This window comes from Gopherus flavomarginatus, chromosome 10 (assembly GCF_025201925.1).
Source record: "Gopherus flavomarginatus isolate rGopFla2 chromosome 10, rGopFla2.mat.asm, whole genome shotgun sequence".
Taxonomy (NCBI): domain Eukaryota; kingdom Metazoa; phylum Chordata; order Testudines; family Testudinidae; genus Gopherus; species Gopherus flavomarginatus.
The window spans coordinates 23,547,941-23,568,661 of NC_066626.1; the positions used below are offsets into that span (position 1 = coordinate 23,547,941).

The 20,721-nt window shown below is 41.0% G+C and overlaps 1 protein-coding gene across 2 annotated transcripts in view; it reads right to left on the bottom strand.

Annotated features, from left to right (window-relative positions):
• The window catches only part of AOX1 (aldehyde oxidase 1), a 198,677-nt gene extending 188,529 nt beyond the window's left edge, over window positions 1–10,148 (bottom strand). Inside the window, exons 1-7 of one of the 2 annotated variants that reach the window (XM_050916607.1) lie at window positions 9,337–10,148; window positions 7,872–7,956; window positions 6,328–6,436; window positions 4,853–4,979; window positions 3,712–3,773; window positions 2,810–2,884; window positions 1,645–1,725 (exon numbers count right to left, since the gene is read on the bottom strand). In XM_050916607.1, coding sequence (XP_050772564.1) covers window positions 1,645–1,725; window positions 2,810–2,884; window positions 3,712–3,773; window positions 4,853–4,979; window positions 6,328–6,436; window positions 7,872–7,956; window positions 9,337–9,340 — 543 coding nt within the window. In that variant the 5' untranslated portion in view covers window positions 9,341–10,148. Of the gene's footprint in view, window positions 1–1,644; window positions 1,726–2,809; window positions 2,885–3,711; window positions 3,774–4,852; window positions 4,980–6,327; window positions 6,437–7,871; window positions 8,000–9,336 lie in introns of those variants that run through there. The other variant, XM_050916608.1, reaches the window with a different exon arrangement.
• Window positions 10,149–20,721: the final 10,573 nt, after the last annotated feature.

The window sequence follows — 20,721 nt, forward strand, 5'->3', positions numbered from 1 at the left end:
GTCCATTTTAGTTATAAAATATGCAACCAGTCATTTCAAATGCGACAGAGGAGACTTTAGGTATGTTTATACAACAGCTGAGAGAGTGGTTCCCAGCAGGACAGACAGACATATGCTAACTCTGCTCAATCCAGCACACTAAAAATAGTGGCACTATTTTCAGTTGCTTATAACTAAGGCTACATTTTAATCATGGGTATTTTTAGTACAAGTCACAGACAGGTCACAGGAAGTAAACAAAAATTAATGCCCCATGACCTGTCCATGACTTTTACTAAAAATTCCAGTAAATAAAATTTGGAGGGGAGGCTGCCTGGGGTGCTGTAGGAGGGCAGCCCAGCTGCCTGGGGGAGGAGGGGTGCGGGCTGCGGTGCGCAGCCTGAGATCCCTGCTGGTGCTGGGGGTTGGGTGATTGGCAGAGCTGGCAGGCTCCCTATCTGGCTCTGCGCCCCCCCCCCGCCCGCCCCCACAACAGCAGCAATGTTTGAGTGTGGGAGGGGCAGGGAGTTGGGGCACGGGATGAGGTGAGGTGGGCTCTGGGTGGTGCTTAACTGTGAGGCTCTCCGGAAGCAATGACAATCCCTTTGCTTAGCTGCTAAGCAGAGGTGTGGCCAGGCAGCTCTGAATGCTGCCTCCACCTGCAGGCACCGACCCTGCAGCTCCCATTGGCTGCAGTTCCCAGCCAATGGAAGCTGTGAACCCAGTGCTCTGGGCGGAGGCTCAGGATGGCCACGCCTCCGCCTAGCAGCTGAGCAAGGGGGATGTTGCTGCTTCTGGGGAGCCCCCCAGGTAAGTACTGCCCAGAGCCCATCTCACCCTATCCTGTGCCCCAACCCTCTACCCCCTCCCACATGCAAACTCTGCTGCTGGGGAGTGGGGTGCTGCAGGGACCCGAGACTGCCCCAGCAGCAACCAGTGTGCCTGGCGCAGGGGCTGCCTGAGCTGCCCCTGAGCCAGGCACACCAGCTGCTGCAGAAGTCATGGAGGGCATGGCAAGTCATGGAATCCGTTACCTCCATGACAAACTCGCAAACTTACTTATAACTTTGTCAAACCGTTTAAGCTGAAATTTTCCATGTGTAATGTCTGCCAAAGACTGATTATTTTTGGAAAATTTCAGCAAAAACAGTTCAGCTTTTTATCAGAACAAGATGATGAAAATGTGTTGTTTTGCCCACATTAAAAAATTCATGCAACTATTTTGTTGAGAATCTCCAACAGCTCCTTGCTTTGCACAGGCAACCTTAATTCCCTACATTTTGAGTACTTGACTTTGCATCTTTAATGTTCTTTTAATGTAGTTCTTGTATGTAAATATAAACACAATTTAAAAAACATCAGAGATATTGGCAGATCTATTGGTCCTGATGGAGCCACTCCACTATCAGACAGCATCTTAAGATGAGTACTGAACTACATGTAAATGTTGCAGCATGTATCATAGAATGTCAGGGACCTCAGGAGGTCATCTAGTCCAACCCTCTGCTCAAAGCAGGACCAATCCCCAGACAGATTTTTGCCCCAGATCCCTAAATGGCCCCCTCAAGGATTGAGCTCACAAGCCTGGATTTAGCAGACCAATGCTCAAACCACTGATCTATCCCTTCCACACTGTAGTCACAAACCAAGAGCAATTCTACTTACCATTAATTCTGGTGGAAATATAAACTCCTGGGTGGGGTCCAAGGGCTGAAATTCATCGGCTGAAAACAGTTTGGTGGAAATCTTATACAAACAGACAAACAAACAATTTTTTACTTCATTTATTCTTTATAAAAAAGAAAGAATCACAAGGACTAGATCTGAAGCCCACTGAAGTCAGCAGGAGTCTTTCTAATTACTCTAACAGCCTTTGGATGAGATGCTAAGTAAACTGCCAAGTATTAGTGGGGGCTGCTGCAGTGGAAGAAATGGAGAAAGGTAGCCTCTCACAACTTAGTCACCTTCCCTGGCCTCTCTGGAGCTGTGAGGGTGGAATGATACAGACCTGAAATCCTAACTGCACACTTCCCTATATTCAACTATAGAGAAGTGAGCTGGCACCATATTTCCCCCAACTCCTCTTACACACACGCACAGATTTTTTAAAGGAAAGTTTACATAAAATAAACCATTCATATGGATGGGAATGTTCACATAAAATTAGTGTCATGATTCTGATTTAGTTTTTGAGGCAAACTTCAGTTCTGTGAACACAACCCTGCCATGAGTGCCATATAGACAAATCCCTGAACCCACACAAAACCTCAATGACTTCATATGGTTTCACCTGGGCACAGGGATTGCTAATGCAGTGGTCACTGCAGAACCAGAGCCTAAGAATATTAATATTCCAGAACACAAAAGATTGTTTGAACATGCAGATCCAAACAGTCCTCTGCATTGTTACAATAGACTCCAGTGGAAAAGGGTGAAGATTTCCCTTCACTCACCTACCTATGCCTTTGAAGACATATCTAATCCCCCACCACTAACAGTACATTCATTTCCTGTGAAAATGGAAAAACTTCCTGATCACCCAAGATGGTACATACAACATTAAGAGAAACTTTCTAATTTCACAGAACAGCAGCAGCAATGGTCCTGTGGCTTGCAACGTGCAGGAGGTCAGACTAGATGATCATGATGGTCCCTTCTCGTTTTAAAGTCAGAGCAATGCAATGGGACATAGTGGGCTGTAGTCAGCCCGCTATAGGATGCTGCATGGCATAGCACTTTGCATGTACTGTAATTACAAGTAAGCAGTGCAATACTCTTCATCTAGTGCAAATTTTACATTTAAACAGGAAGAAAAAACAATTAAACTCACCTTCTCTCCTTTGAGTTTGTCTTCTTGATCCAAGCAACAGTTCCCATTTTCTTTACTTTGACAACAAAATGGTTCCTAAAATAGTCATATCCCATTAATACAACATATGACTTCTGCTCATAATGCGCTTGATCCCAAGTCAATTGAAGTCAATGGGAGTCTCTCTTTTGACTTACAATGGGCTTTGGATGAGAGTCAATAAAATTGCAAATATTCATGTTTTAAGGCATTATCTTGTTCTTACCAAAACCGTTTTTTAAAAGTTCTCCATGAAAAAAGGTCTTCTAGGCTTCTCAGTGGAATTTACACAAAATGTTGGCAGACAGGGTGAACTTTATGTCATTAACACTCATTGATGTCACCACCTCTTCTAGTTCAAATCTTATTTCAACTTTATTTTATGCATGTAATGCCACGACTAGCAAAGACCAAAGTCTCCTTGCCTCAATCACACAAATATTCCCACTGACTGCAATGAAACTACTTTTGTGAGGAAGATTTGGGCCTTTTCTGAACAGTTAATATTTAGAACCAGATTTTTATAATACTCTTTGCCACTCTGCAATTTTTATGTCTGGGCCAAATATTACAGAACAACAGGTTTATGTGGCTGGTGGTCTGAGCCAAAGCTTACGGGAGTTAACAGAAACACTTTCATTGACTTCAATGAGCTTTGGTTCAGGCGCTGAGAGACGGCTGATCTGCATTACTGGAAAGGACAGCCAACAACCCTTGACAGAAACAAGACTGGATGTGTATTTAAACTCACAATGGTCTCTGGATGTTTAGATATTGTAATACACAGTAATACAAGCCTCACTATCCCATAAAAATATTTTAGAACAAATATTCAAGGCAGTTGAATAGGAACACGCTTTGAACCCACCGATCCCACTGCTTACCTTACAGAAGGTTTTACAGCCATCTAAGATTGGCCTATACCCAGTGCAGCGGCACAAGTTACCTGATACCAGAAAATAATAGGTGAACTATTAATTCTATCTATGACATATAATTTAGGATTCAAGACTTCAAGGTTTATCTTTCTGAGATTTCAGGAGAAGGGGTATATCTCTGAAATGCAGTATGGGCCAGATGCACAAAAGAGCTCAGCATCCATTAGCTCCTGAGGGAAGGAAACTCTTACAGCAGCTAAGAGGAAGCTGTAATACTGCAAGAGCTGCATCAGATGGCAGCAGGGGATGAGTTGACCTAGGGCCATAACAACTTTGGCTCTGGCTTCACTGACACAAAGGTGGGTTTTTACAGAAAGATAACTAGCATGGGATAGTTTTCTCATTGTAAAAACTGAAGTGCAGACAAGGCACTTGCAGCGTTTACAATGACGTAGCTAGGCAAAGTCAGCACTATGCCTCCTGCCCATGGTTGACCCCACCAAGTTTGCCTCATGGTAAAACTAAACTGGCCTCGTCTCCGCTCTGCTTTTACACTGGGACGGTGAACCCACATTAGTTATCCCTCTCTAAAGCACACCTTTTTGCAGTGAAGACATAGCCAGTCTCTCTGTTATTTTATAGTTTTATTACTGTCACAAAAGCTTTGGCACTGTTCTGAGGTTTATAATGTTCTGAACTCTGTATCTGATGAGATCTAAGGCCAAGATTTTCAAAAGTGGCTACTGATAATGGATGCCTCAATTTTTGAGTACCCAACTTGAGACATCTTAAAAAGGCCTGATTTTCAAAAAGTGCTTAGTGCCTACCCTCTGAAAATCAACTCCCTTAAAGGTGTGCCAAGTTGGGCACCCTGAGACATCCCAAATCACTAGTCACTTCTGAAAATTTTGGTCCGCTGGAGGGTATGCTATTCGGCATGACATCACGGATATGCTGCTTAGTATATAGGCACCTCACAGATTTTAGGCAGTCAAGAATTCATTGTTGATTTCTTCCCTCCCCTGCTTTTCTGAAAGGAAACTGTCATTAAAAATCTTATTTACTAAGAGATTATTTATCTTGTTTGTTCATATATTAAAAATGGCATTTGATTGGGGTTGGGGGGAACAAACAAACAAAAACTAACCCGCCAGAGCTGCAGTTATCTGCTCCATGGAGGGTTCAGGGTGGTTTCTCAGCAAAGCATACATGGACATCACCATTCCAGGGGTGCAAAAGCCACATTGAGAGCCATGGCACTTGGCCAGCCTTTCCTGGAACAAAAAAGAACAGCCCCTGCTTCAAAATGAAAACTCAAAAAAATTCTTTTTTCAATCACTTAAAAAAGCTGTTGATTTCAAAAATTACAAACATGATTTAAAGGGTTACAAGTTCTGACCTAATTAACACAATGAAAAATGCGACAAATGTTACAAACTTAAATGCCTTTCTCTTAGAAATGCGAGATATTTCGAGAAGAAACTTAATCTAATGTGAAATCTGAACCAAGAATAGTTATTTCAGATGTGTGGGTCCAAGCATACCTGACTGGTGGACGAAGGGAGCAGATTATTCCACAACTACCTACTTCGGGGTTCTTACACCTTCCTTTGTGGAATCTGGTGCTGACCACTGCTGGAGATGGAGCATTGGCCTAGACAGATCATGGGTCTGATCCAGACTGGCAATTACTGAGTTCTTTTGTCTTTACCTCAGTCTCTTAATATTAGATGCAGTGTTGTAGCTGGATATGAGCGAGACAAGGTGGGTGAGGTAACATCTTTTATTGGACCAACTTCTATTGGTGAGAGAGAAAAGCTTTCGAGCTACACTGTCTCTCTCTCTCTCTCACCCACAGAAGCTGGTCCAATAAAAGATATTACCTCACCTATCTTGTCTCTCTGTTAATATTAGGCAGTCTGCATGAAGGGGATCTCTAATACGTCTTAATCAACCATTTTATACTTGCATTATCAAGGTTTCCAGTAAAAGTTAGTCCGACTGTTAACAATGTCTAACAAATATCAGACTTTTGCTGGCCCACTAAAGTCTCACTGTTTATGTATCTTCTTTGCTGTGCCTCCAACATACAGTATATGCACTGTTTAGCAAGCAGCAACATTGCACATTGCACCTTTTACAATACTTTGCTTTTTAGCAGAGCTGGACAAATAATCTAAAATATTTTCTGTATAAATGTGCTATAATTTTAACGTTAATACCTTTGGCCATTTTTGCAGTCTGTGGGCACTTCCTTTCTGGCTTCAAGGAGGTGCCAGCATTGACAGGAGATCACATACCTCTTAGTTAATCATCTAGAACTGTTTTATTTTAGCAAATAGGTTGTTCCCATACTATGCTGGAGATTCCTGATGTTTTTGCAGCATGTGTGACATTTGCTAGCTAGCTAACCGTACATAAAGACTATATTTTCCTGTTTTTCTTCACACATTTTAAAATGCACTGCAGAATCAGTTTAAAAATCCAGAGTCTTGAGCTATCTTTTAGTAGTGGGAGCAATACCATATCTTTAAAAATCATAACAATGCCATGCCACCATTGCCAATTAATCCTAGGCACGTGAAGGAAGAAAGCAAAAATCATTTTACAGCATGCTCTCACCTGAACTGGATGTATCCGGGTTTTTGTGCATCCTATGCCTTCCACAGTGGTGACTGCAACGCCATGCAACAAGCATATAGGTAATAGACAGGCATTGGCAGAATAATGTCTTTGGATTGTAAAGAAGAATCAAGAACATTAAATATAGCGTAATAGTATTCTGTGGCAAATTAAGAACACATTTTTTATGGTCTCTCTCTAGCTATAAGCACCCATCATCATCATCATATTGAGTGAAACTAGAATTATAAGCTTTAAAAAGATAGGGATTATACAAACAGTAATTCTTGTGTACGTTGTAGGAGTCGCATGCCTGGTCATGCAACAGTTGGCAGTTAGGGGCCTGTGCACGTCCCTCAAGCCTAACAGTCTATGGGCCAAAAGTATAAATATCCCACCCTTTCCATCATTTAATCCTTATCTGCCATCAGAAGCGCTATTTGCAGGGCTCTGATGCAGAGCGCGGGAAGGAAGGTCAGAGTGTTTCTTTGCAAGCAACACAGTGAGAAAACAAGAGTTACCGTTGGTAACTAACCTCTCCTTTCTCCTTCATGACATTGCTTTCACAGAGCTCACTATAGAAGACTAGCTAGCAGTGACCTCCCTGATGAGGTGAGCTCAGCAGTGCCCTGCTAGTTAAACAGTGACATAAGCACTGCTCTAAGTCAGTGGTTTTCAATCTGGGGTCCACAGACTATGTCTAAGATTTCCAAAGAGGTCCATACCTCCACTTGACATTTTTTAAGGGTCCACAAATGGAAAAAAGATTGAAAACCAGTGCTTTAAATCAATATTTGTTCAATACAGAGTTGATGTAGCACTCAGAGAACAGCAGTGATTGAGGTGTGAGCTGAATTCCATCAAGGAGACTTCGAGGTTTTAGGTAACTACACGTTGTGGATACATGTCTCTGAAGGAGCTATCCTCATCTCTAAGCCAGTGACATATTCAGGCATCAGGACATTAGCCAGCACATAACATGATTCAGTCAGGGCTGGCTCCAGCTTTTTTGCCACCCCAAGTGTCGGGGAAAAAAAAAAAGAGAAAAAAGGAAAACCTGATTGAGCTGCGGCCAGAGTGCTGCTGAAGAGGACGAGAGGGAGTCAAGCACTCGCCACTGAATTGCTGTCAAAGACTGAAGCGGAGTTGAGCCACCGCTGAAGACTAAGTTGCTGACGGACCCGCCGCTGAATTCCCGCCAGAGACCGGATGTGACGTCTCAATAGCGGACAGAGTGCCACACCTTTCTATTGGCCACCCCAGGTACTTGCTTCCTTTGCTGGACTCAGTGCACAGTTTTTCCACTTAAATGGCCTTTGAACTAACATGATCTAACCACTAGGTTTTTCTGCAAATGATCAATTTAAATTGAATATTAAGTTAAAGTTTGACAAGCTTTTTTTAAAATATAGTATCATATATGAAAACCTTATCTACATTCTTGGGTTTTTTTAATATTTCCTTTAGTAAGCTGAAATCACATTTATTTTTAAAAGGTCATACAAATGTATTGTTGACTATTCCAGATATTTTGTTAAGGATACCTTATGTTCTTGGAAGCAGGTTCATAAGTGGAGATCATCACAGTGCAGGCTCCGCAGCCACCTCCTCCACAGCCATACTTAGTTCCTGTGAGACGGAGTGAAAGAGCTGCCATTAAGGAAAAAAGCTTATGGGTATTTAATAATTCATTTTTTGCTTTTGCTCTGTTCCCAGTAGTTTACCAGGTTGTATAAAGCTTGAGGACAATTTTCTTCCTGAAGACAACATATATTGAACCTGTAATTGGACAAGTGCAATGACACATATATCAGAAGTTCATTTTTGCATTGCTTGAAACCATCAATTATTTTAAGACCAAATCTACAAAATAAACTGACCAAGCTCCCACCAAGTTCATTGGAAGCTGTTGACTTCCTTTGGAAGCAAGAGCAGCCAGCAATATGTAAATATCCCACTGGGACAAAAACAACGGTAGACATGCTGTACAGCTCACATGTTCTGTTTCAAAGTGGCTGAACTGTATTTCTGGGTAAACTCTGTAACTTGCTGTGTAACATGCGTGAAAGATTTAGGGCCCAAGACTCGTGGGTGACATACATTTAACTTAAATATGTAATTAAGTGCTTTGCTGACTCGGGGCCTCAAAGTAAGTTAGGAATCTAAATACCTTCGTGGATCTGGGCCTTAGACCTTAGGGCCAAGATTTTCAAAATGGTTGCCACTGAAGTTAATGTGAGCTGATAAGTGCTCAGAGCTTTTGAAAATCATGGCACCAAAGACTAAAATGTCTAGATTCCCAGTAGGGTTAAAATAAAACCTTTAGGTTTATTTTGAGTCTGTTAATATCACAAACTAAACAATGGGAAGATACATGTATTTTGCATAGAAATCATTGTTTACTGAAATCATCACTCTTGCAGGAAATCAGATGAACAAAATGGGAATCAAACAGCTACCTAGGCAAAGTGCAATTAATCAAATTAAAATAGCCAAAAATACTTTTTTCAGCGGTATAACAATAGAACAAACAGGAATTTATTTCAGAGTTCTGAAATATTACAATTCTCAGAATTAACTGTATAGTATTTGAATGTCACGGGTCTCAAACTGATTTTAAACATGTGGGCAAGTATTCCACTTCATATTTACAACCAGCGCAAACTCCAAAGGCAGAGATTAGTGAAATATATTTTTCCTCAAGCCTTGCTTTGGCCTCTGAGTCCTTTCACTAGCTCACATTTACATGCTGCATCAAATTTAAATTTCTTGTCCTTTTTGTCAAGGTTCTGCATTTCATCCCAGCCCACCTCTCAGATCTTATGTTGTATCATCTGCCTCCTTGCTTTCCCAGTGATGCCATCCTCACCATCCTGCGTCTCTCATTTCTACTCACATGTTTGTGTCTTCTTCCACCTTGTCCACTATGCATGGATCAGCTTCCTAATCTCAGTGCCAGCTCCCACCCACTCAAATCCCATATTTCTCCACAATGCCACAGACACTAACCCATCTGACTCTGTTGTCTTCTTCATTCCAACATTGCAGAAAAAAAGAGTGATAAAAAAATTCAAATCTGAATCAGCACCTCCTGTTGGTTTCCCAATAATTCTTTTCAGTGTCATCTGGAGTCTGATTTTTTAGAAGTGTTAAGCACCCACCTCTTGAAGTCAGTGGGAGCTGCAGAGACTTAGCCACCTCTGGAAATAAGGCTCTTAGGCTATTTAATATAGGGAGTATATTTCTATTTTCCTTGTACAGCATTGAGCAAGTATTTTTGGTCCTGATTTTAGAAAAGAGTAGGGTAAAAATGTTGCCAATATGCCAACAATACAAGAAAATGTCTGACAGAGGTGCTCCACTTGGTGTATGGAACACTTCCTGGTGGTCTGTGGAAGCCAGCAGGTCACATGGTGATGGCTCTCTCCTTGTTTCCAGCTCATAAAGTTAATTACAAGAAGCTAAAACTACATAGATACTTTCCCAATTTTACTCTTCCATGGAAACAATTTCTTTATTTGCCACAAGGACATTCTGTGATCATGAATAAAACTTCAGAAGGGGAGCCACAGAATCACAACTGGGAGAGGAGATGGTTCACAAGTCACTCTCTGTACTGAGATGTGGTCAACACTACTGAATTGCTTGAGAGCCTCCAGTCTAAGAAGTTATGGAGTTGGGAGAAACATTCTCCCATGATTTATGGGGATTTATATCTTGGTTTGTAGAGTCCCTCCTATAAACCAAGACATTTATGCTTACATATAGCTTATCTAGATCCCTTTTGTCTGCTGCACTTCCAACGTATAAGTAAAGAACCTCTCCCTTTGATGGAAGCTCATCATGAAAACAAGAACAATGAGGAGTCCGGTGGCACCTTAAAGACTAACAGATTTATTTAGGCATAAGCTTTCATAAAAAACCCACTTCTTCAGATGCTTATGCCTAAATAAATCTGTTAGTCTTTAAGGTGCCACCGGACTCCTCGTTATTTTTGTAGATACAGACTAACATGGCTACCCCCGATACATGAAAACAAGCAAAAGCTAATTCATCATTAGCACAGAATATTAATGTGCTGTCATCTATTCTAAACAACTTCTGGTTTTAGATATAAGACTACTGAGGAACATGCATAGATTAATCTCAAGCAGCATGAAACTAAAGAGGTTTTGTCTGTGCTTAAAAATTAAGAGCTTACTAAGTAATGTTTGCTCTCCAATTTAATGGCAAATGAAGATAATCATATTACTATATTTTATTAATCAACCTTCACGTGAAGAATTTCACAGCACTTTTCAAATAGTATATATAGGTCTTGCTGGGGCACTTCTACTGAACTTTTTGGGTTCAGTGATCAGCTATCCAGAAACACTATCCAGCACTTTTTAGGACAAGAATAGAAAATTACCTTCTCCAGATGACAATATCAATTTTTAGATACAGTACAGTAGGTAGAATAATTACATATTTTAAATTTAGCTAGGATACCGAAACTAGTATCCCCACTCTTCCCAAAAGTGCCATTGGAGTTCTAATGACACTAGTGGTCAGGTCATCAGTTTTGCACATTATCTGAAAAACGGGACTTCCAGCAGCACAGTACTCTCTTCCACCATTCTGAAGCATCAGCTCAGTTCAGAGAGTAAGTGACACTTACTAAATCCTGTATTCACATTTCACTAATACACACATAATCCCCATACAAAGATACTGACTGCAATGTGGTTCTTAGTAAGGATTTAACAGCAGGTCTCAGATTACTAAAGATTCATTACTTTTAGAACTAGATTACAGAACATTATCACAGATTATCTGACAAGGGTAATTCAACTCCCCCCATCTGCTAATTCACAGTGGATCTTCTATTAAATAATAGTCTAACACACCATTTCCCACAGCTTCTAGCCTCCCTTCCACGTACCCATGAGGCTTAGTTCATTTTATCTTATTTATTACAAAATCCCCGTGATTTGATAGAAGTGCTATATAAGTGCATGGAATGTCAAAGCACTTCACAACACTAATTAATCTCTGAGAGGCAGATAAGTATTAATATCTTCACCTTACAAATAGGAATAGATGAGCACAAAAAGGATAAGTGACATTCCCAAGGTATCACAGCAAGTCAGTGGCAAAACTTTGCACAGAACCCAGCTTGCCCGATTTAGCAATGTGCTCTGACCAGTGAACTACAATCCCTTTGAGTTGGGGCTAACATTAAGCTAATTTTTTACAGTTTAATGGAGTTCCTAACATTAAAATATAGTCAAGAACTGAAGAGTGTTTGGCTCTTAAAAAGATACATAACTTAATATAGTAATTTTATGCAGCTCCAGGGCCCAATCCCTGTCATCCTTAATCAGGCAAAGCTCTAATGATCATCAGTGGGAGTTTTTCCTGAATACAGTCTGCAGGATAGTGCCCTAACTGCATCAACAAGGAAAGGATATGTCTCTTTCGGAGGTAAGACAACAGCATTTGTTCAGGATCAGCATTCTTCTCTACTATCTGCAGAAGGAAGTAAAACAAGCTGTTACAAAAATACTCATCAGGGTTTATCCTTCAAGGCACAAACCCATAGTCTTCCTTCCCAGCCCCCACTTAACAGAACTGCACTTGCTAAAGGCCATAGGTGGGAATTTTTGCTTCCTTTGGAAGTTTTTTGTCTGCTAAAAAGAAACTGTCAGGACAGCTTATCCTTAATAAAAACAACCCTGGTGATAGGAGGAATGCCACATCAAAGGAATCCATCCTGAGCCCCTCTAAAGGTAAAGGGTGCCAGGAAAGGGACGGGATGTCAGCCTATGCGCATATGCTACATACGTATAAAGACATACAAAACCACTCTGGGGAACTCAGAATTGTGAACAGTCTGATGGCCTGTTGGAAGTGAAAGGGAGCAGAGACTATTCCACAGTGCAGATGAACATGGAAGTATTACTGCAAAGTTACAGATACCAGTTATTAAAAATACAAACACAGGAAGAGTTTACTACACACCCCCAGATCAGAAATGTAATAAGGAAATCAATATTCTTGACAGATTATAGAGTCTCATTATTTGAACATATGATGAACACTGGAGGGCAGATTAGCCAGGCCAGTACCAGGGATCCCCTTCCTCCTAGTTTTATCCACAGATCTATACTGTACTCAATTTACAGAGTATCCAAATGCTTTACAAAATTATAATGCCCCACTATACTCTCAGATGAGATGGCTGTAATGAATGCTGTGACCATTAACAATATTTGTAGCCATCCATGCCAAGAAAACGTTACACAATGGTAATCAGATTTTATGCATCAGGGCATAAACTATGCAGGTCAGGAAGACTTCCCCCTCTTCATTCAGCACTGCATAAAACTGATTCAATACAATCTTCATTCTGTGATGCTCTCTGACAGAGGACGAATACTAAACTACATGGAGCAACAGCATCATCCAGAAACTCCACATACCTATCTGATTAGAGGAATCTTTACCCCATTATCTTGAATCAGCTAAAGCATAAAGCAGTGTTTAATCAATAGCCAACGTAAGTAATTATATTCCCATTACATCAATGTTCTATTAGGCCAGTAGCTTCCACTTCATTTATCATATTTTGTTATATTTTTGCATTTCCATTAGTGACATCTGCCTTCTTATTCTCTCCACATTGCACTGTGTCAAGAAAATGTATATTTCAAGCAAAACACATAATTTTTAGTATTTTTTTTTGCACACATGAAATTCTGAGGGAAATTTTCAAAGGATGAATGGAGAGTTTGGCACGCAACTGCCACTGATATTCCAGGAAGGGCTGCAGGCCTAACTCTATTTTGTAATTTTGAAAATCTTCCCTCCTCTGGCATCATCATCCACAGGAATCTTGTGAGAAACCAGGCAGCAGGAAGGAAAGTGCATGATCTGCAGCTCTGCCGTGGCCCCCCACTTCAACACTAGTTGACAACAGTCCTAGAGAGGTTATGGGATATTCGTTTGGGGATAAAATGTTACTGTTCTCCCACTGCTTTTTTGAAAAACATTTGCATGTCAAGGAGATTCAAAAAGCTCAGTGGGGTAGAAAGCTCAATGACAGCTACTCTTCTAAACTTCACACCACTTAAGGTGTATGATGTTAGTAGGAGTGGAACACCCTTCAGCTCCATGGCACTCTAGATTTTATACAAAAGAAAAATAATTTACCTAGCACTGATGTGCATAGAAAGTGCCATGACAAAAAATGTATGGGGAGCCACAGAGCCAGAGGCACAGCCCAGGGAGAGCGGATCCTGTGCTGGGAGCAGAGCTGCAGCCATAGAGCCAGGTGTGGTGAGCAACTGGGGCCAGCCAAGGGAGGGGACCTTGGGCAAAGGGCCCAGTGCAGAAAGACACCCTCAGCCAAGGGTCCCTGCAGACCAGGCTGGGAGGGGGTTCTTAACCTGACGAGGGGCTGATGCTGGGAAGAAGGGTCCCATCACCCAAAGCCCAGAGGTGTGTGGCCACCACCATTGCAAGTGTCCAACCCGCAGCATCCCTGCAGCACAGCCAGGGCCTGAGACGGAGCCCTGGGACCTACAAGGAACAGACTGTGAACTGCCCTGACATTCCAGAGACACTCTTTGTAATGTTCCCCTGCCACGGAGCAAGGTGATGTGTTTTCCTGTAACCTTTCCAATTTTTCCTTATTCTTTTTTAAAATTAATTGTTAATTAAACAATTTGTATTTGTTTTAAATTGTATGGAATAATCAGTGGGTCAGGGAGGTGCCCAGTACAGAGAGAGTACCTCGGAGTGGGGACACCCCAGCCTCTGTCCTAGGTGACTACAGCAGGGTTGGGGGTCGAGCCCCCCAGGAATCCTGGGCCCAACCTTGTCGGGGTTACCAGGACTCTGCTAGACAGGAGAGTGGAAGGGGAGTCCTCCAGGGCAGGAAGGCCTCTGGGTAAAGGAAGTGGGAGGGAGGACTCAGATCCTTTCGCTAGCCCACTTCACCGGGGTAGCGTAAAAGCCAGTAAAGTTCCCCACAATAGCGGGACCATTCCCCCGCTTACATAATCGCTATATTGGCTGTTTCCTGTTCTGACCCTGCAGAGGAGAAAGGAAAGGGAGGGTGGAGAATTGCACATGGAGTCGGAAGAACTTGGGTCTGTGTGTCCGGTTGCCATCACATGAGAAGTGGCCAAAACGACACTCCAACGCCTCCCGTCCCGCCCCAATGCCCCGCTGCCTACCCCGCTCACTTACCTTCCTCCCATTCACAGAGAAGATCAGCTCATCAGGCCTCCCTCCCCCGGCAGCGGGGAGAGACATTGCGAGACGCAGGGAATAACAACTCCTGTCCCCGCAAACCAGCTGTGCTGTGCAGTCCAGTCCAGGAAGCGAGCGATGAACTTTCCGGGGCGGGGCTGCCTGTGAACTCGAGGGGCCGAGCGGCGAAGTCAGTAACATGAGAAGTCAGGGGTGGGGTGGTGGTGTGATCCGCAAATGTAACTGAGATAAGTTGGCTGTAGATAAGCTATAGATAGCTTCCACCCGTTGTGCAATCTCATATAAAAAGCCCATCTTGCTGCAAACACTTTCAAAACTGGTTCACCGCTAGGAAAGTCAAAGTCTATCACCGAGAAAAGCATGACTGTTCTCCGGTTGTTTGCTGGAATAACTCTTGCATAAATCCTGGCAGAGAATTTAAAGGAGACACTCGCATTTCACAGTATTACAAACTGTTAGTTCATCATCCCATGTATCTGTTATAAAAAGGTGGTGTCACCCCCTCTCTCCATTAACGTACCATCACCATGGTCCAGAATGCAAGGAACTGCAATGGCCAATCCTAAAAATGAATGATTTACTAAAATAACATCATTGTAAGATTAGAGAAAAACAAAGATCCACAAAGACATTACTCCTCTAAATAGACCATTACTTAATTATTATTATTTATAACTATGGTAGAACCAATTATCTTTATTATTTATTAATATTGCTGTACACCTTAGAGGCCTCAGCATTATTGTGCTAGGCACTGTAGAGGCTCCAGCTGAGATAGGGACCCCATTTTGCTAGGTACTGCATAAACACAGAGGAAGAGCCAGTGCCTGCCCCAAAGAACTTAAAATCTAAACTGACAAGACAGATAAAGGGAGTATTATCCTCATTTTCACAGATGGGGAACTGAGGCACAGACAGATTAAGTGACTTGCCGAAGGTCCCATAAGAAGTTTGTGACTGAGCTAGCATCCAAATCCCAGCCCAGCATCTTACCCACAAAACCATCTGTGGAAAAACGACGTGACCTGTTCTTAGCTGCCTGTGGGTGAATACAACCAAGTCCATCCTTACTGCCACCTCAGACAAAATAAAAGCATGTATAGAGACGTCCGTGTAAATATGCATAGATAAATAAATAAACCTTTTTCAAAAGCTAATGAAGTGTTTGAGTCATGAGAGAAAAAGTTAAAAATAAAAGAGAGGTTGAAAATGGAAGAGCTGATTTTTAAAAATTGCAATCACAATGGGGACATGGACAGCTAACCCCCAAGCAAGCTCATGGGTCGATGGATCCCTATCCATTCGCAATACTAATATTTTCTCCCAACAATTCAAGTATTGTTTAGAAATCAATTGAAGCCAAAGTCAAGGGGAATTATACTCAAGATAATTCACATAGCAGAGGATCAAGATAGGGCTGTATGGATTTATCAGCAAAGCATTTTCCTATTATCTATGTATATTTTATCTCTAATTTACTCATTACAATATTTTATTTTTTTAAAGAAAGTTTGCTGCCAATGCTGCTATAGTTGCAAACTAAGCAGTTTTTACTGTCTTCCCCCAAAGCCACCACCTATTGGTTTCATGTGACACTTGATTTTATAGGCTGAGACATTTAATATTAAGGCCACTATTTTCTGTAAAATTATGTTCAGAGAGTTCATTGTTTTCCTGTTTGATTACTGAAGTTCATAATGTAATATTGATTCTTAAACTGCTACATAAAAGAGAAATACTGTCTTGAAAGAAGAAAGCACCTTCAAGAAGCCAAATTCTGGACATAGTATGAAAGGACATGTTCAAGAATGATAGCCATCTATATAAGAAAAAATATATAGGATACGGAACCACTACTTAATTAAATGTATTGCTAACTGATACCGTTAAATAGTGGTTTGAGGTGATAAAAACCCAGGAGCAGAGCTTTGGCACTACCTTTGATTGATAAATCCAAGTTTCAGTTAATAAGAGGAGATCGGGAAAAGTATGCTAGATGGTGGCAGGCTTGAAAGTACTCAGATTTTATTAGCATGTGTGTGCACCTCTCTCTTCTCCTCTCTCCCATTAACAGGCTATCCACATTCCAAGATTTACATAAAAGCTCTTTTACCCTTATTCAGACATAAATATTATGAGATCAAAAGTTTTTGTTAACCCAAACTAAGCCCGAGTTGGATGTAGAGAAAACTTCTTAGGCTGATGAACTGATGCTCAAAACCAGCCTATCTTCAAAACATCATCAATAGCAAAAGCAGCTAACTCAACCTTGAGAGAAAAAGGGCAAACTCCTGTTCTTAGTTCTAATTATACAAATCTGAAGTAATTCTAAATGACTTCAGTGGAGTCACAGCAAAGCTGCACAGAGAGTTTCAGTTCCAGAACTCCAGCTAAAACACCCAGATCTCAATATCTTTAGCAAATAGCAGTTCTTTGCAATGCACTACAATAGCATTCATTCAAAAAGAAGCAGATTACAACTGTAACACTTATTTGCCAATGTCGCCAGCCTAAGCCTCTGCTCAGAGCAGTAGGTTTCCGGCTCCCATTGGCCAGGAACCACAGCCAATGGAAGCTGCGGGGGCGGTGCCTGCCAACATGAAGTACAGTATAGCCCATGATTTTTAGTATGTGATTCTAAAACTTAAGTGGATGGCATTCAATGGGGTAGTTCCACACTGTAAGTTTAAACAATGATAGTATTATAACCAATTAAGTTAAACCAGGCTGTAATTATTGCTAATTTAATTAACATGCCATCAAACAGTATTGCTCTGTACAGAAAACTTATTTTTACAACACAACAGCACCAACGTTCTGATTGATAGCTGACTCAGCCCAAGGGCAAATGAAGGCAGAATGAAATGAAAGCAATTCCTTTTAATATAATAATTATACACAGATACAGATGTGCATTGGAAAGACTGGACAAGGAGGAATGGACCTTCTTACCACTGAAGCCCTGTATATCTTGCATCCTAATACAGGGCCAACTGCCATGTTTCATTTGTATATTTTGATTTGTAACGTTATTCAGAACATTCTTAAGCAGATGCACAATATTTAAAAACAAGAAAACTCATCTTTTATTGGATCAATGCCAGTAGATTACTCAAACAATGAAGAATATGGGACAGTTGCATAAGCTACTATACTGGTGGACTAAATGTATCCATGAAAATAAACAAAACAGAATGTCTGCAATATTGTCTTATAGTACCTATGCACACAGATTGTTCCCTATATGATAATAGTCAGTGTTGTTAATAAATATTATTTATTTTACCAAATTAATCTGTTATAACTCCATTGACTTAAATGGAGTTTGATTTTGTTCATTTCCTTTATTTTATGTTTAAGTGCCTGACAGAGACTTTGATTTTTATTTTGATCTTTTTTTTTATTGATTCTCTCTCTGATTTCCATTCCAAGGGTAAAATATAGAGATTATAGGAGGGAAAGTTTCTCTGTGCCTGTTTCAAAGTTCAAGTTATTACGGTTAGACAAGCATCAACCACTGGGGAATCTGCCTTGAGATATTTGTCTACAGTTAAGGTTTGTCTACACTGGAGCTGGAAGGTATAATTTACAACTCAAGGAGAATACTCATGTTAACTCTGATTGAGCTAATGTACTAAAAATAGAAGTATAGCCACAGTTGAGTGATATGCTAGCCTCCCTGAATTCATACATAGGGTCTCAGATGAGATCATACTCAGGGCAGCTGGCCCGTAATTATGCATCCTGAGTGTAAGACAAGGCCATGTAATGGTATGAGGATCAATGATTTCATTGCAAAATTCCTCAAGAAAGAAACTCTTGTGCTGTGAGTAAAACATACTATTAAAAGGTTAGACCCTTATTCTACAAAGATTTATGCGCATGTGTGAAATAAAGCAAGTGTGTAAGTGCAGAATTGGGCCTTATTTAGTAATTATACTATTTTACATGATTAAAATATTTTAAAAGTGTTCTAATATTGTGCAAAACAACATGAGTTTCTGTTTGAGGTAAAGGATCATTTTTATTTTTAAAGTAAAAAACTCTACACAGTTCTAATATTGTGCAAAACAACATGAGTTTCTGTTTGGGGTAAAGGATCATTTTTATTTTTAAAGTAAAAAACTCTACACAGTAAAGACAGAACTCTGCCTTCAGCCTCATACAGGGCTTGTAACATGAGTTAAACATTTTATAAAGAAACCAGACTCACTGTTCTAGTTCAATTAAGAGTGTTCTAATAATCAAAAATCATGTTGGTCAGGAAGTTATCGTGATAATGTGTGCTGCTAAATAGGCCTTCAGTGCAGTGTGTAGTGCTCTAGTGCTCGCCACTCAAACAATAGCAGACACTGGTTCTACAAATCTACATCAGCCTCTTTAACATTCAGACATCTCATGTCTCAGGAGGGAAAACAGCCCACTCTTTGGTCATGGAAATTTCAGCAGAGTAGAATCTGTTGTGTAAAATTATACAACTTTAAGAATTAGTATGTTTAGGTAATTTCAGCTGACTGACAGAAATACTAGCCTTACAATATACTTTCCCTCAATACTTCTTTTCCATTTGATCTCAGTTTTTTCTTTCTTTCTTGTCTCAGCTTCTTTGGCCTTTTTTCTTTCTTTCTCTCTCTCTGCTGATGGGCTGCCAATAAGAAGGGTGCTCTCAAATATGACCTTTCTTCTTCTGTGTCCCAGAGGAGCATGTGCTCACAGGGAGAAATGGATGGAGGGTTTTACTGTCTCAGAGTATAGATAATGAACTTTGGGGATATAGTAGAAGGCAAAAAGCACACTTTTATCCTGCACCTAGGAAGTGAATGGACAGCATGTCTACATTCATGAAAATGGGATCTCCGCCTGGCTTGGTAGAAAACATGAAAAAGATTTTGGGTGAGATAAGACTTCTTTAAATAAGAGCTTAGCCTGTTTAGTCGCTAGAAAACATATTATAATCTTGTTTTATATGTAACCTTATTCACTATCTCTTGAATCTTTGATAATAAACTTATTGTTGATTAAACTATAAATATATCTAATTGCTTTCATATTAAACAAGTCGCTGATCCTGAGCTGAATCATACAACCTGCTGTACTCTGTTCCTTTGGGGACAGCAGAGCCAGTACTTCTGTGAGTGTTCAGTGGAGAAGGGGCTAGACACTACAGAGGAATGTATCAAAGAGGCTCTGGGACTGAGTTACACCTATTATTAACCTGAAAGACAAAGTGAGGATTGGCATATCCCAGAGGAGACTGTTTGGATAGCTGGTGGTTCCACGGAACTGACACGGTTAAGTATAAGCAAGTCTCCCTCTTACTGGAGAGGCAGGGGGGCTAACAAGGTGACGCACAGTCTAGGGTACCCCAAGAACCATCACACTTCTGTTTGGTAGCAGAATTTTAATCTCAAGACCTCTTAATCATAGAATCATAGGACTTGAATGGACCTTGAGAGGTCATCTAGTCCAGTCCTCTACACTCATGGCAGGACTAAGGCTATGTCTATACTATTGCGGTAAGTCGACCTAAGCTACACAACTCCAGCTATGTCAATAACGTAGCTGGAGTCGATGTACCTTAGGTTGACTTACCGCGGGGGGTTGATGGGGGAAACTCTCCCATTGATTTATCTTATTCTTCTCGTCAGGGGTAGAGCACAGGGGTTGACTGGAGAGCGATGTGCTGTCAATTTGGCGGGTCTTCACTAGATCTGATAAATCGACTGCTGGTAGATCAGTCTCAGAGCATGGATCCTGGCTGTAGTGTAGATGTAGAGCCCAAGTATTAAACACCTCACTCGAGCAGACCATACAGACTCTCCTTTTCCTGCCCTCACTGCTCCTACAAAGACCACCTAATTTGTTCACAGCTGAGCAGATTCTTCAGAAAGCAGGATTTCTCAAAGTACTAATTCAAGTTTGGGGAGAAAAAACAGTTATTCACTTTCTCATAACTGTTGTTCTTCGAGATGCGTTGCTCATATACATTCCAATTAGGTGTCTGTGCACTTCATGCACAGTCGTTGGAAAGTTTTTCCCTTAGCAGCACCCGTCGGGTCAGCTTGGAGCCTCCTGGAGTGGTGCCTCCATGGTGCTCAATATATGACCCTGTCGACCCAGCACCTCCTCAGTTCC